The following is a 15421-nucleotide window of genomic DNA, read 5'->3' as shown; positions in this document are numbered from 1 at the left end:
CCTCGAGGGCCTGATTGGTGTCACACTTTTTCTCCATCCCTAGCAAACACAGCTGATTAATCAAATTGCATTCTAAAACTGAAGATCCTGATTAGGTGATTATTGGAGTCAGGTGTGTTAGCTGGAGCTGGGACAAAACTGTGACACCAATCAGGCCCTCAAGGACTGCAGTTGCCCACCCCTGGTAGCAGGTGATAAAACTATCTAGCAGGTGACAAATGTCTAGCAGGTGACAGAAATGTCTAGATCAATGTCTAGATCAACCACACACCAGTCAGACCATTAAGCAATATTAGGCTGGTTGACTTAGCATACATGCCATAGACAACAGTGTCCACTGTCACAAATGAAATGCCACCAACCCGTTTGGCAGAAAGACACTCTCCCTTCACCCTCTGCTATATGACACCAAGGAATGTTCACCTGCATCGAAACCCATCATCTCATTATCTTCACTCACTCCAACTCATTTGTTCTCTTTTCAATACACAACAATAAACCTTCAGCTCCTTTCAAAAACGACTGTCATCATACCAGACTTCACACAAGTCCAATGCCTGAAAGAAAAGGGTGACTGAAATATTAATTCCAAAACGTCTGGCTGATTAAAAATATGAATTAAATAAAACCCTGGGGGGTAAAGTCTTTCAGAATACATAATGATAGACAAGGTTAAATGAGTCCAATTATTCATCTATCGGACTACAGATCTACAGCCGTCTATCCATTATATAGTGGAAGAACATCTCTAGTGACCAGTAACTTGGGTAAATGCATTCTGTGTGTGTGACATGTCTTGGCTGTGACATGCTCTCCCCACCGCCTGCAGAAGCGTGTGTGTGTGTGTGTGTGTGTGTGTGTGTGTACAAGCTTGTGTGTAACATGCCTATGCTGTATGGATCATTAATATTATTCATAAGGCTGAATGTCAACATGGATGAATCATTTTGCTGTAAAATGTCACCAAACACCAGTGTGTGTGTGTGTGTGTGTGTGTGTGTGTCTCGCAGCTTCACTGCTGGACGTGGTGACAGGCTAGCTATGACCCTGGTTGTCATCACTGTACAAAAACATTACCACCACAAATAGACAGGAGGGATGGAGTGAGGAGGGAGAGAACAGAGGGTGGATAGGGAGAGGAGGGGGGAGTCAGTGAAGGAGACCGGGGCAATAGGGGACAGGGGACACAGGGTGGACAGGACAGCCAGAGCTATAGGGGACAGGCATGGAGACTTAGCCTCAGAGACAGGCTATAGGCCTGGTTATTGTACAGCACCTCAAGTTGCAGAGAGCCCAGTGAAACTAGTCTCTGTGGATGTTAGTATGATGTCATCAGAGAGTTCAACACATTACTATCAACCCACACACAACTCCCTGACAAAGTAACACAACTCCCTGACAAAGTAACACAACTCCCTGACAAAGTAACACAACTCCCTGACAAAGTAACACAACTCCCTGACAAAGACACACAACTCCCTGACAAAGTAACACAACTCCCTGACAAAGTAACACAACTCCCTGACAAAGTAACAACTCCCTGACAAAGTAACAACTCCGTGACAAAGCTCCAGCAGCAGTTACATAAAGGAGCTTTTCTTGTTGCATTTTAAAAGTCCTCCTCCATCCCATCATGCCTGTGACCTTTAAGGTTGAGAGAGCGTACTGAGGAATGGGGCTATACACTACAGACAGGCTCAGGGCCCATGGATGAAGGACAAGGAAGGAGAGAAGGAATGATGGAGGCAGTGTCATCTCCTCTCCCTCTGGCTCTTACAGCTGTTGTTCTCTCTTTTCCCCTCTCGCTTTTTCACCTCCATTGCTTTTCAACAGCACTCATCTCTCACCGATCACCCACTTGTGCCCCTTCTCCCTCCCTCCCTCCCATCGTTCTCCTACAAATCACACCCTACAGAAGGCAACCCAATGCATTGTTCCACAGACACACTATGAACAGTGATTGACTAGGGAAGAGGAGAGCTGAGAGAGACTGATATAAAAGAGATATTACCACCCCGGGACAGCAGCAGCGTAGAGGGCCCTAAGCAGGATAAACGACCACAGACAAACCAGGCCACAGACGTGATAGGCTACGCATGCAGAGAAAACCTCAGACACTAGACTGACCATGTAGCACAGGAACGGAACTAGAAATGGAACAGCTCCATACATCACATGGTCTGTGTCCCAAATCACAACCTATTCCCTATGTAGTGCACTACGTTTGACCAGAGCCCATTTCTGGTGTAAAGTAGTGCACTACATAGGGAATTTGGGACACACTACATAGGGATCCATTTTGGTCACATCCTTGGTGTGGGCCTATGGAGGATAAAGGACAGGAGAAAGGCTCATAGACTGTATTACAGGGCCTGAGATAAATTGTAGAATAGAGGCATGGGGCTACAGATGATAGAAGACTAGAGACTCCCAGACCAGACACACACTAAAGTACAGCTAAACCAATATAGTGCTGCTACGCCCAAGGAGCCATAGGTGGTAAAAGATGAGAGCGCTAATATTGCTGTGTGTGTGTGTGTGTGTGTGTGTCTAAGGCTGCTCATTTCTCTCGTATGTCACACACACTGCTCTCGTGTCAGACACTCCTCTGCACATGGACATGAATCAGGCCTCTCCATGGAGCCGACCCACAGCACCATATTTGTGGCCCTGTCACTGTGGCCCTGTCACTGTGCACCTGTCACTGTGCACCTGTCACTGTGCACCTGTCACTGTGGCCCTGCAGTGTTTTAAGAGCAGGGCTCAGCAGACAGGTAGATACACCCCACAGTTCAATAACTTCAGCTCCCGTCTGTTCTGCCCTCTAGACAACGTCTGGCTTGCAACAGAGAAGCACAATAAGTGGAAAGGGGAAGGAACTCCTTTCCTCACAGAATAGATTGTGATCTGATTGGCTGCAGGTAACACTGGGGGGTTGTCAGTCTTCTGTGGTAACCAGATCAGAGAAACAGGGAGACAGATATAAGGGGAGGAAGAGAGACGGTATCTCTGAGCAGTGAGACGAGGAGCGGGGTGGGTTGTCAGATTCTCATTATTCATCTCACTTCGTTATTATGAGAGTGACAGAGGGAGAAAGGTCAAAGGAAGGAGGGACAGAATAGAAGAGGTGAGAGTGACCGAGAGATAGATGGAGAAGACGGATGTCTGATAAAGAGAAGGACAAAAAGGTGTTTAGATGGAGAGACGGATGAATGGAAGAGATAACAGAGTGTGTGTGTAGAAGTGTCAAGAGAAGTTGCCTCACACACAGACATAGCTGTGTGAAGTTGTCACAGTACTTCCCACAACCTGACTCTATTTGATGTCAGACAAAGGACAGAAATAGACTTCACTCCTACAGAGAGAGAGAGACCACACAGTCACTGAACAAATAACTCTGGACTGCCTCAGAGAGAAGAGACACAATCTCTATCCCGTGTGAGAGACGCATGTACAGTCACAAAGACGCACTCTGACCAGTTGATTCACTCTAGACCTGACAGTCCAATAAAAATGTCATACGACTTATCCTGACCAACCTAGAGCCAGAGTATTTCTGTTTCTGCTCTTCTCTTGATTGGTGTGTGTGTGTGTGTGTGAGCACGATTGAGAGCCTGTTGAGATGGTGAATTAAGCAACCAGTGCATCTGATCTGCAGAGCGCCCCGAGCCAAACACACACGCATCTATTCTTAAGAGCGGAGCAGGAGTAACCATTCTTATATGGATAGAGATCTGACTCAGACAGACTGTAGGTCAGTGCTGCCAGCTAACCAGAACCCTGTAAAATGGTCAATTCTGTTATTCTTTTGTTATTCTGTGTGCTTCAGGGAGGTTTAGTTCCAGGTACATGGGGGCTTGACGTGCGCACACACACACACACACACACACACACACACACACACACACACACACACACACGTCTCTTTCATCTGCGGCTGCAGTCTGTTTTTGCAGGTGGTGGTTGAGGTCACTGCACCACTGAGTGGGACATACAGAGAGAACACACACACACACACACACAGATCTCACAGAATCTAAACTAACACAGCTGCACTAACCCCATGCCCCCACTCTTCTAATCCTACTCCCCCGTTCCTCTCCTCATCCCAAATCAACCCACTCCTAAACCTACACTACACTGAAACCCATCCCTCTACAACAACCTCCCCCGTTCCTCTCCTCAGCCCAAATCAACCCACTCCTAAACCTACACTACACTGAAACCCATCCCTCTACAACCCCCCCACTTCTCCTCCACAGTCCTCCTCCCAAACACCCTTCATCACCTCCCCTACACTATACTAGAACCAATCACCCTACAACAACCCCCCCCACTTCTCCTCCAGTCTTCCTCCCAAACACCCTTCATCACCTCCCCCTACACTATACTGAAACCCATCACCCTACAACAACCCCCCCACTTCTCCTCCACAGTCCTCGTCCCAAACACCCTTCATCACCTCCCCTACACTATACTGAAACCCATCATCACCCTACAACAACCCCCCCACTTCTCCTCCACAGTCCTCGTCCCAAACACCCTTCATCACCTCCCCTACACTATACTGAAACCCATCACCCTACAACAACCCTCCCCCCCCACTTCTCCTCCACAGTCCTCCTCCCAAACACCCTTCATCACCTCCCCTACACTAGACTGAAACCCATCACCCAACAAGAACCCCCCCACTTCTCCACAGTCCTCATCCCAAACACGCTCTGTCATGTGGAAGGTGCATTCAACTGGATCTACATTATCCATCTACCCCCCCTCTACTCCCACCCCAACCCAGTCAGATACCCCCTCTGCTCTGGTGGCAGTGGGCCAACCATGCACCACCCCTGGGAGCCCTGCTACCCACAATCCCTTGCCTACCGTCAGCTCAAGCCCGGTCAGCATCAGGAGAGGAAGCGTAATCTCCTTGGGACCCTAGGGGATACAGGGGCACCCCCCCAGGTCAGGGGTTGAGTGTGTGTGAGAGTGTGTGCGCACAAAATGTAGCTTAATAAAACCCTGAGAAGAGTCAACATTATGACTTCCTGAAAAAAGGTTAACAATACCATTTCCTGTGTCTGTTATGCTAAAGAGTAGTCTCAGTAATCTCAAGAGTTCCAGTGTGTTCTGCTTTAGTGTACGTGGCATTGACACAACAACAGAGTAACAGTGTGGAATGCAGACAGTCAGGTACCCAGGCTAGGCCAGGAGAAGCCATGCAAACAGCAGGGAGTAGAAGATCAAATACAGCACATGGAGAAAGTGCTCTGTAAGATGTCAAATATTGTCATTGGTGTGCAACACCCGGCTCATATACAGGATTTGATAAAAAAATGTATTAAATAAAAATAAACTGCAATTGTTTTTAAAACTATGAATACACTATAAATCTGTGGCTCTGGAATGGAGAAAGTCAAACAGAATCTACACAAAGCATGTGATGAGGCCAAAAGGAGTTTCCTTTCACATTAAAAAAAAGGTCAGAACCAGGCTGGCTACTCATTTAGGTCATTGAAGAGATGCCCTCATGGATCAGCCCATCAATACATCCTACTGTGATCCATTCATCAGGTCAGCTATCACACTATGGAATCGTTGAGTCAGGCCTGGAGCCTAAGGGTGAGAGGTTAAACGGAGACAGATGGCAGTAGGCTAGGTTCTATCCATCCATCTGCAGACTAGAACAGCTTTAAGTGTGTGTTAAGGCTATGTGTTAATCTAGACACTACTCTATGGACTGGACAGTAGCTCAAGACAAGCCATGGACAGTATATACTTTGAATGCTGCAGAGTCAACAGGCATACATGCAGATACGCATACATATGAGTACCCACTCAGATGCCCACACATGTCTCCTCAGTTGAATACTACCACACACACGGCACCCCCCTCAGGCCATCATACCAGACACGGAAACAAACTGCCCCACTTTGCTGGTGTCTAAACACAAACATGCCGTTATAGTACACGCTGCCGTGAACAAACACAGAAACACATACGATTATTCCTAACCAAGTCCGACAGACACACAAAAACAATGTCTGCCTCATCCTCCCGTCACAGGGAGCCAGAACAGGGCCACCATGACAGTGCCCCAGGCATCACTACAATATAACTACAGCGGATTGGCACTGGACTGGTACAGCACTACGTTAGAACAGGGATTGGACAACACAGAGCTTGGCCCCGCAGTGTCAGTTTGGCTTCAAATCTAGGTTGTGGTTTCTGGTTGAACAGCCAGGTTTTGGTTTAAGGGGTCACTGCTCTTAAACTAGAGGGACGTTCAAATATTTGTGTCGAGCGCAACACAGTGTGCTTGTACTCCTCTCAGGCGTTTTAAGTGATGCCACCATTTCCGCTCTGTTGTGAAAGGAAGTCTTTAGCATTCAGCCAGGAGCCCAGAGAAGAGAGTGAGAGAGTCGCCTTTTCATTTTGCCAGCCTCAAACTCAAAAGCAATTAGTGGAGCCAGATGGCTGTCTGGACTCTGAATAAATAGTTTGAGCATCGACGGAAAAACCCCATAGACGACACACACACAGACCTGTGTCAAAGCGTCGAGACACAGGGAAGATACGGACCTAAAGAACCAAATTGGTTCTAGCTGAGACTACAGGGCAGAAAAACATTCAAACCTTCACACAATGAATCCATTTAGACTTCTTCTCTGCACTGTATTACTGTGGGGAGTGAAGGTCACAGTTCTACAGTGATAAAATGATGGGCACATGAAAGCACGCGCCTCCTCCTACTTTCTTTACCAAACCAGTCTGGTTGAGTCAGAGGGTTCAAAGAACGCAGCCCTTGAGAGCTGGTCAAATGACTTAGTTTCAGCCAGCATGCACATTCCCCAACTGATAACAAACCCTCCCTCTGTGTGGTAATACCAAAGCAACACCACATTCCTAAGCCATTACACACAGTATCTGTACGTTTCCTTGGCGCTCCCACTCTGTCCAAACTACCCATTACCACGGCAGCGGGTTCACCTTAGTCAACCAGATGATATATGCAAATCAAACAAACAGGGGGAGGGGCTTGGGTGTGTGAGTGAAACGTGAGCTAACACACGTCACCGCTCTCCCTCGCTACCCTTCTCATGTTGATTCCCATAGCCTAGATACTGTATGTTATCAGCACTGAATATGAACAATGAACAGTTTTATGACAACCGAAACGAGACAAACAGCAAGACTCAGCACCCTCCAGGGTGTGCTAACATGTAACACGAGCTAACAGAGGACATTGATAATAAATATACCCAGATACCTACATTCAATTACTATTCATATTCCTTCTATGTACATAATACACAGCAACAAGGTCATCGTTTCAAAAATCAAGAAAACTTTAATTGCAACCAAATACAAAAAAAACAACAAAATAGAAAGACATGACAAATAGTGACAAATTCTAAAAGGTTTCTTTAGAGAAAAAAAACTAGTTCAGAGAGCGGTGAATAAAAAGCACATTTTGTGGTCAGATTGTTGAGTGCACTGTACAACATGGTGCCGGGTAAAAGCACATGAAGCCTGTTGTGGCGTAGTAGTCACAGCAAAGCAGTGGAGAAATAAAGCACTCCAAAAGCATTCATGATAAAGCACTGCAATAAGAGAGAAAAAAGATAAGGACTTGTAAAATAAGCATTGATACAGAAGAGAATAAATCCTTCATGCTTGGCGCTGAGAAATAGAACACGTGACACCATAAATGAGTCATTCTTTATTTTTATTTCCGCTAGATACTGTATTTATATATTTATACTATGTACATGTCAGGGGGGAGCGATCGAGACGACAAGGAAGTTAAGGCTTGGATTAGTCATCAGTGTTTAGAGCCAGAGAAGGACAATGTGGATTAACAACAACTACTAAATAACAACCTACAACCAAGCTGTGTTAGCTCCAGGTCAGGATCATTACGTCAACTCTCTAAAATTATTTTTATTTTAAAACCTTTGTGCCAGACAGTACAAGCAGAGGTCAAGAGAAGTAGATTCCCAGAAAGCATTTACTTTTTTTAAAAATTGGCCAATTGGGTATTCATTTTATGAAAGCTTTAAAAACACAGCCCTCACAGAGAGAGAGTAACAGTACAGATGATTCTCAGAAAGTGTTCTCAGAACACATGTTACTTAAATCCCTGACAGTGGGCAAGAGGAGTGTGTGTGTGGCTCTCTCTCAGTCTCTGGAGAACAGAAGGGTCTGTGAATGTTCTGACAGAGTTTGAACCACTAAGTGTTTGTGTACGTTTCCTACTAGTTCCCCCTTTCTGTGAGAGAGTGAGAGAGTGAGAGAGTGTGAGAGAGAGAGAGAGAGAGAGAGAGAGAGAGATCAGGCTGCAGGGGACAGTGTACAGTAATGTCTCCTCTAACTCCCAATGCTAAGAGACAGAGGGGGCAAGAAATGGACATTTGGGTTACACACCGTGGCACTGACAGATGTCCCAAAGCCTCTGTGCCACACACACAGCGCTGACTCAGAAACCACACAGATCACTGCCTATGTAGGAGCTAAGACCTAAAGAACCAAATTGGTTCTAGCTGAGGGGCAGGTATCTTAAGTATGTTGATTGAGTTTAGTGAACCTGCCAATCCAGTTATCATCCTGGCTGAAAAACTAAAATGTTTACATGTATTTCAACTATTGTTCTTGAGATGAACTAGATTCACAAGTATTTAATAACTGAAGATGTACATCTTATACATCCTATACCTTTTCATTGAAGGGTTGTCTATTCAAGCAGTTACATTCGGAGTACAGTATTATTGCCTCTGACTGAACTTTGACCTTGGCCAAACCAGGAAGTGAGTTCCACATGACACCATTGACTATACAGCAGTTATTTACACTCTGATCAATATCCACATTTTTTCACAGGAGTTCGACAAGAAAAATAATGATCCGTACATATATAGTATACAGATACCTCACACCAAAAAATATATACAACTTTCTCCCTTCCCTCCCTCTTCACATCACAAACTGAAGGACATTATCAATATTTCTCCAAAGACACACTTGATCACCTTCATACAAATATAACTAGTGGGCATATCCTGTTTTGGTGTTACATACAAGTGCAGACTGGAGATACGTGTTTCTTAGTGGTCATTATAAGTAGTTCACTACAGGCCTCTACGCTGACCTTTTTTAGGAGCACGTGTGTGGCTAAGTTGAACCATGTAGGCGCGCGCACACAAAGAAATTTAGGAGCACAGTGAAAAATATTTGAGGTAATAAAGCTAGAATTCTAAAATTGTCTAGGCGCCAAAATAAAAATGACATGTCGCAAAGCAAAACACTTAGGCGCATATGAAGTAAAACGGCTGCACTGTAGAGCCCTGCTCCCTGCATGTGTACTGTATCTATAATGTTTATGTAAGCCAGAGTTTTGGCCTATACCGAGGACTGACAGACTTAAGCTATAGTGTTATCAAGTGCTGATGGTTAGGCGATTCGCAGTGGGTCAGTATCTATCCCTTCCTCCCAGTCTCCCCCCTCTCCGTTCCGGTCTCTCCCCCACACCAAGGTCAACCTCCACCACAACAGTTAACGTCATCCTGGAACACTACTACACGTTGCTCTCTCACCAGAGTGTGTTTCTCTGTGACCTCATGACCTTTGGCTGGCCGTGACCCAGAAACAAACCCAGGCTTAATGGGCCAATCAGGCGCCTCGCCTGGTCAGGGCAGCCAAGTAAACCCCACTGATTAACCAGGGAACACGATGAATCACAGGGGAGTCATGAGATAGGAGTTGTTAAGGGGCTGATTCAGAGGGGATTCAGATCTGGGGTATTGAGGGTAGGAAAGTAAGGCTCTTCAGGAAGACAGCTGGTCATAGCCTTCCAGTGGTCGTCTGTTTGCCTCTAGTGATGTATAATAGTTGTACATGGTGATTTGGCTTGAACAGCCCTCGACTGTCTTGTTAGAAAGACAAATTAGTCACTAAACTATCAGGCTGCGGTCTGTCTGAATCATGAAGGATTATACCCAGACCTCTGCTAGTCAATGTAGGTCCTATAACAGGTCATTCACCCCCCTGTGTATGCACAGAATCAATCAATTCACTTGACTTCATTTGTATCTTAATTGGCTAGATGCAAATATGCCATCATGTATTTTGATTTCTATATAACCTGACTAATCAACCTATGAAAACTGAGATGTACAGTGAGCAGGGCATGACTCCACCATGGCTTTCTGAGTCAGGTCAGGCAGGAGGAAGGGGGTACAGTAAGGGGGGTGTTTGACACGTAGGGAGGCATGAAATACTCCCTCTGCTCTCCCTGTATCCCTGACCTCCACACAGCCCTGTGTAAATCACCCACACACACAGGGTAGAGAGAGGTGACTGCGTCATAACATCCAAGCGGTGGTAATTTGGTGTGCATGTGGGCTAAGCTGAGCAGTGACTTCATGGCTCATTAGCAATCAAACTCTTCGTGTCAGGAACACCACAAGAAGAGAGGGATCAAAAAGAGGAGAGGGAGAACAGCCCTGCTGTTTCAGAGCCTTTTCTCCCTTTATCAATTCATCCTCTCTCCCAGTCTCTCCAGAGATGAGAACAGCTGTACGGTTCCCTCTATCAATTCATCCTCTCTCCCAGTCTCTCCAGAGATGAGAACAGCTGTAAATTCCCATTTCATGCACTCTTCATCTAAATTTTTATTTTACCTTAGGCAAGTCAGTTAAGAACAAATTCTTATTTTCAATGACGGCCTAGGAACAGTGGGTTAACTGCCTGTTCAGGGGCAGAACGTTGTCAGCTCGGGGATTTGAACTTGCAACCTTTCGGTTACTAGTCCAACGCTCTAACCACTAGGCTACCCTGCCGCCCCAGGCTACCCTACCTCCTTCAGTAAGTTGTTGGTCATTTCAGAATGTCCCAAACTAAATTCTGCACATACTTCCAGTTGATGGCACAATAGCAGAGAGAATGAGGCCTACTGCAACATACAGACACGAGAGAGAATCTGACATTCAAACTTCCCCTTCCCCAGTACTGTCACATACAGCAGAAACAAGGCTACTGTAGCTGGAACAAATGTTGTCCCACAGGAGACGAGAATAGCAGGGAGCAGGTATCATGACACCCCTTACATTGCTACTGTGCGTTTAGTGGAGATAAGAGTGAATATTTTAGTGAGGAGTTTCTAACGTGGGAACGGCTGCATGGAGATGCCATTACCCACAAGTCCCTACCGCAATGTGTCTCTCTGGAGGCTTCAATCTCCAAGGTCCCTAAGCTAAGGAAAGAAGGAACACAACAGACAGAGCAGCAATGTGAGGAAGATAGTTTTAGGATTTCTTTCATTTGTTTTGGTAGATAGATCCCAAGTGATCCACTTTTCATATTGGGACCAGAGAAAAATATTTGTCTTATCAATACACCAGTCCTCCATCTTGTTTCTGTACATTCCCTCCCTCAGCCACTTCATTCAGTTCATCTTGCTCCCTCTATGGGCTGCATTGTTGGTCGTCGTTAATATATTTCAAATGATCCAACAGAGGAGAACCCAACACCACCGACTCCTCTAGAAGGAGGACATGTTCATTCATCCTTTCCTTCTTCCATCCCGCTTTCCCTTCCTCTTCCTCTGCCCGTTCTCTCTACACGTACACGGCAGTCCGTGAGATGACCGACCCGTCGCGCTGAGACTCCATGTCGTCGTCAAGGTAACCGCCCATGATTCCGTCCTGGTCATGTGTTGGGCGGAGCTGCAGGATGGGCCCGCCCCTTCCAAAGTGGTCGTAACTCTCCTCGTCATCCTCCAGTTGGTCAAACTTTCTCCGCTCTGCCTCGTCCAGCTCGCCGCTCAGCAGGATGTCCTGCGCCGTGGCAACCCCCCCCTCACCATGCCTCCCCAGGTGTAGCGGCACGTGGTGATTGGCCTTTTCAGTCAGGCCATCATGGGCGGAGCCCTCCTTGTAGACGTAGATGGGGCTGTTGTTGCCGCCCGCCCCGTTGCCCCCGGCGCCAGCACCCGTCCCGTTCTTGCTCCCCTTCTTGCCGCCACCGAAGACACGCGACTTTATGTCGTAGGAGCTGTGGTTTGGGTTGCCGCGGTAACCCTGCTGTTGCCGGCGGCTCCGGGTGACCAGGACGGCAATAAGGGCGGCGACGAGGAGAAGGGCCAGAAGGGAGCCAATCACAGCACCTGCCACCACACCTGCGTTGGAGGGGACCACAGAGGGTTCTGTAGGAAGGAAGGGAGGGAGGGAAGGGAGAGGAGAGAGAGAAGAGGATGAGACAGATTGAGAAATAAAGGAGATGGAGAGGGAAAGAAGGGGGAAACAAAGAGAAGACAAGAAGAGGGGTTGGATGATGTCAGCAGTCAGCATGTGGGAGTGTGTGTGCTGAGGCTCTAACAGCAGTGTTTAACGTCACTGGCATTTCCTACTCTCCCTCTGAGCTGCTCGTCCCCATTACCTCACAAACGCCCTAATAACGTCACAGCGACATTTCAACAAGGTCTCTGCAACATCAAGGCAACATGCCAATGACGTCTTCTCCTAAACAGCATGAGGGCAGTGTGCAGGTTCTCTTTAGTCTCAGCCCCCTCACCCACAAAATAGCAGAATGACTAAGCAAAAACAAAAGACATCCTCTGGAGTCCATGCAGGAGGATGATACATGGATGGAGGGATGCAGCCAGGGATGAAGGAGAAGAGGATGAGGGGTGGTGGTGACTGACAGAGCGAGACAGCAGAATGACAACTCCTGCTTCAAGCTACTAGAATGTAGAACAGGACAGTCCGTCTGCCCTCTCTCTCCCCTAGCTACTGAACACCCAATTGAGCTCCGTTGAATAAGCCCCGGACGGTGTGCGCTTTCCCTCAGTTTGGTCATATTGCAAGGCGCATGACTCCAGACACATCGGCTGGTGAGATTGATAGTTATTTACTACCACTCTACCTCTCTTCTCAGCCATCTCTCCCATTCTTCATCTACTACACCTTCCTTTCCTCACTCCCTCTCATGTCCCACACACCACCCCCTTCAGCCCTCACTCTCCCCCTTTTTCTTTCCACACACTGCTCACTTGTACACGAGCAGCGCGCGCACCCCCCACCGTAGCTAAACCTTTCCATTGACACATGACAGTGAGACATGGTCCTCCAATCCCTCCTATAATAAAAACACAGGAACTGTACCTGGAGGTGCTTAAGGATGGAGTAGGTACAAGTATCCCCTAAACACTGATACAGGGTCAGGGGCCACATTCATCAAGATTAACTCTGAGTTAGAGTGCTGATCTAAGATCAGTCCCCCCTTGTCCATGTAATCTAAATCATTATAAAGGCAAAACTGATCCTTGATCAGCAGTGAGATGCTTTATTAATACAGGCCCTGATATACTCTAATCCTCCCAATGGTTAAAGGTTGATTAATGTGGTACTAGATATGTGGTTAGGGGCAAAAAGGTTGGTGTCTGGTCTGAGTGGTACAGCAAGAGTGCTAGTAGTGCGCTATCAGAGGACGCCAGAGCAGAGGACGCCAGAGCGCTAGAGCAGAGGACGCCAGAGCGCTAGAGCAGAGGACGCCAGAGCGCAAGCGCAGAAGACGCCAGAGCAGATGACGCTAGAGCACTAGAGCAGAGGACGCCAGAGCAGAGGACGCCAGAGCGCAGAGGATGCCAGAGCGCTAACGCAGAGGACGCCAGAGCGCAGAGGATGCCAGAGCGCTAACGCAGAGGACGCCAGAGCGCAAAGGATGCCAGAGCGCTAACGCAGAGGACACCAGAGCGCTAACGCAGAGGACGCTACAGCGCTAGAGCCCAGGGGACGCCAGAGCGCGAGAGCGCAGAGGACGCCAGAGCGCGAGCGCAGAGGACGCCAGAGCGCGAGCGCAGAGGACGCCAGAGCGCTAGAGCAGAGGACGCCAGAGCGCTGAAGCAGAAGACGCCAGAGCGCTGAAGCAGAAGACGCCAGAGCGCAAGCGCAGAGGACGCCAGAGCAGAGGATGCCAGAGCAGAGGACGCCAGAGCAGAGGACGCCAGAGTGCTAGCGCAGAGGATGCCAGAGCCAAGGATGCTACAGCGCTAGAGCCTAGGACGCCAGAGCGCAAGCGCAGAAGACGCCAGAGCAGAGGATGCCAGAGCGCTAATGCAGAGGACGCTAGAGCCAAGGATGCTACAGCGCTAGAGCCCAGGACGCCAGAGAGCAAGCGCAGAAGACGCCAGAGCAGAGGACGCCAGAGCACTAGCGCAGAGGATGCCAGGGCGCTAACGCAGAGGACGCTAGAGCCCAGGATGCTAGGGCCCAGGATGCTAGAGCGCTAGAGCCCAGGATGCTAGAGCACAGGAAGCCACAGCGCTAGAGCAGAGGGCGCTAGAGCGCTAGAGCAGAGGACGCTAGAGCAGAGGACGCCAGCGCATAGGATGCCAGAGCGCTAACGCAGAGGACGCTAGAGCCGAGGATGCTACAGCGCTAGAGCCCAGGATGCTAGAGCCCAGGATGCTAGAGTGCTAGAGCCCAGGATGCTAGAGCGCTAGAGCAGAGGACGCTAGAGCAGAGAGCGCTAGAGCAGAGAGCGCTAGAGCAGAGAGCGCTAGAGCAGAGAGCGCTGGAGCAGAGGATAGAAAGTTGTTTTGTGTAAAAAACTGTTTATTAATGCCAATCTCTTTTTTTCTATGTAGAGGCCTGTAGTAGCTACAGTATGCGGTTGTGTCGGCTTGCATTTTTGTGTGTAAAGCTTCTCACCACAGCCTGTAGGTCCAGGTTACAGACCCCACTGTTTTCTATACTGAGTATTGACCATCCAGACAGTTTTTTCTGAGACATTGTGCATTATATGTCCATTGCGCTGCATACAATTTAAACGTAGTCTTAAATGGTGCATAGCAAGATATACCAGAGATAAGGGACTGTTAATATTGCAACCACACAACTTAAACGTCGGTTCACCAGTATGAAGAAAATCACACAACACGCTTTTTTTGTTTGAGCCCTCAAGGACTTTTGTCCGCTCAAGATAAATTTGTTTGCATCTGCCAATTTATTGTCTGTCCAGTATCCAGACGACCTGTCCCAGAGCTTCCTATTCAGGTCATCTCTTTCCGTAACCTGTTGAATCCGGCAATTAAGGAGAATGAGAGAGGCTAAAATAAAGATGCTTCAAATCTAGCAGTTCTGCAACACCACTTCCTTCTGCCCAGTTCCCCTCGTCTTGCTACTGCAATCAAGTACCATCCCTGTAACTGTCGCTTCTGTGGAGAAATCGTTTTCTAAACTAAAACTCAAAGACCTACTTAAGAAGCATTAGGCTCTCGATCCGACAAACGTTTTTTTAACTCCTGAGTAAGGGCCACTCACTGCACTGGCGCCTTCGTAGCCTTGACAACGGCATTTGTTCACCGATATCCCCTTATACTTTCAATCAGTTCATTTATTTTTCACGGCCTGAGGCACTTTGGTCAGT

General features: G+C 47.7%; 1 protein-coding gene across 3 annotated transcripts in view; it reads right to left on the bottom strand.

Annotated features, from left to right (window-relative positions):
- si:ch73-22o12.1 (nectin-2) overlaps positions 1 to 15421 on the bottom strand; it is a 70134-nt gene that overhangs the window by 11665 nt on the left and 43048 nt on the right. For 2 of the 3 annotated variants that reach the window (XM_036944382.1, XM_021557008.2), the window contains exon 7: positions 7324 to 12197. The exons of the other annotated variant lie outside the window; for it this stretch is intronic. In XM_036944382.1, the coding sequence (XP_036800277.1) occupies positions 11611 to 12197 (587 nt within the window). In that variant the 3' untranslated portion in view covers positions 7324 to 11610. Of the gene's footprint in view, positions 1 to 7323; positions 12198 to 15421 lie in introns of those variants that run through there. 3 annotated transcript variants of the gene reach the window in all.

The sequence above is a fragment of the Oncorhynchus mykiss genome, chromosome 2 (genome assembly GCF_013265735.2).
Source record: "Oncorhynchus mykiss isolate Arlee chromosome 2, USDA_OmykA_1.1, whole genome shotgun sequence".
Lineage (NCBI taxonomy): Eukaryota > Metazoa > Chordata > Actinopteri > Salmoniformes > Salmonidae > Oncorhynchus > Oncorhynchus mykiss.
The sequence above is the reverse complement of the archived record's forward strand: the minus strand, read 5'-3'. Positions and strand labels throughout refer to the sequence as shown.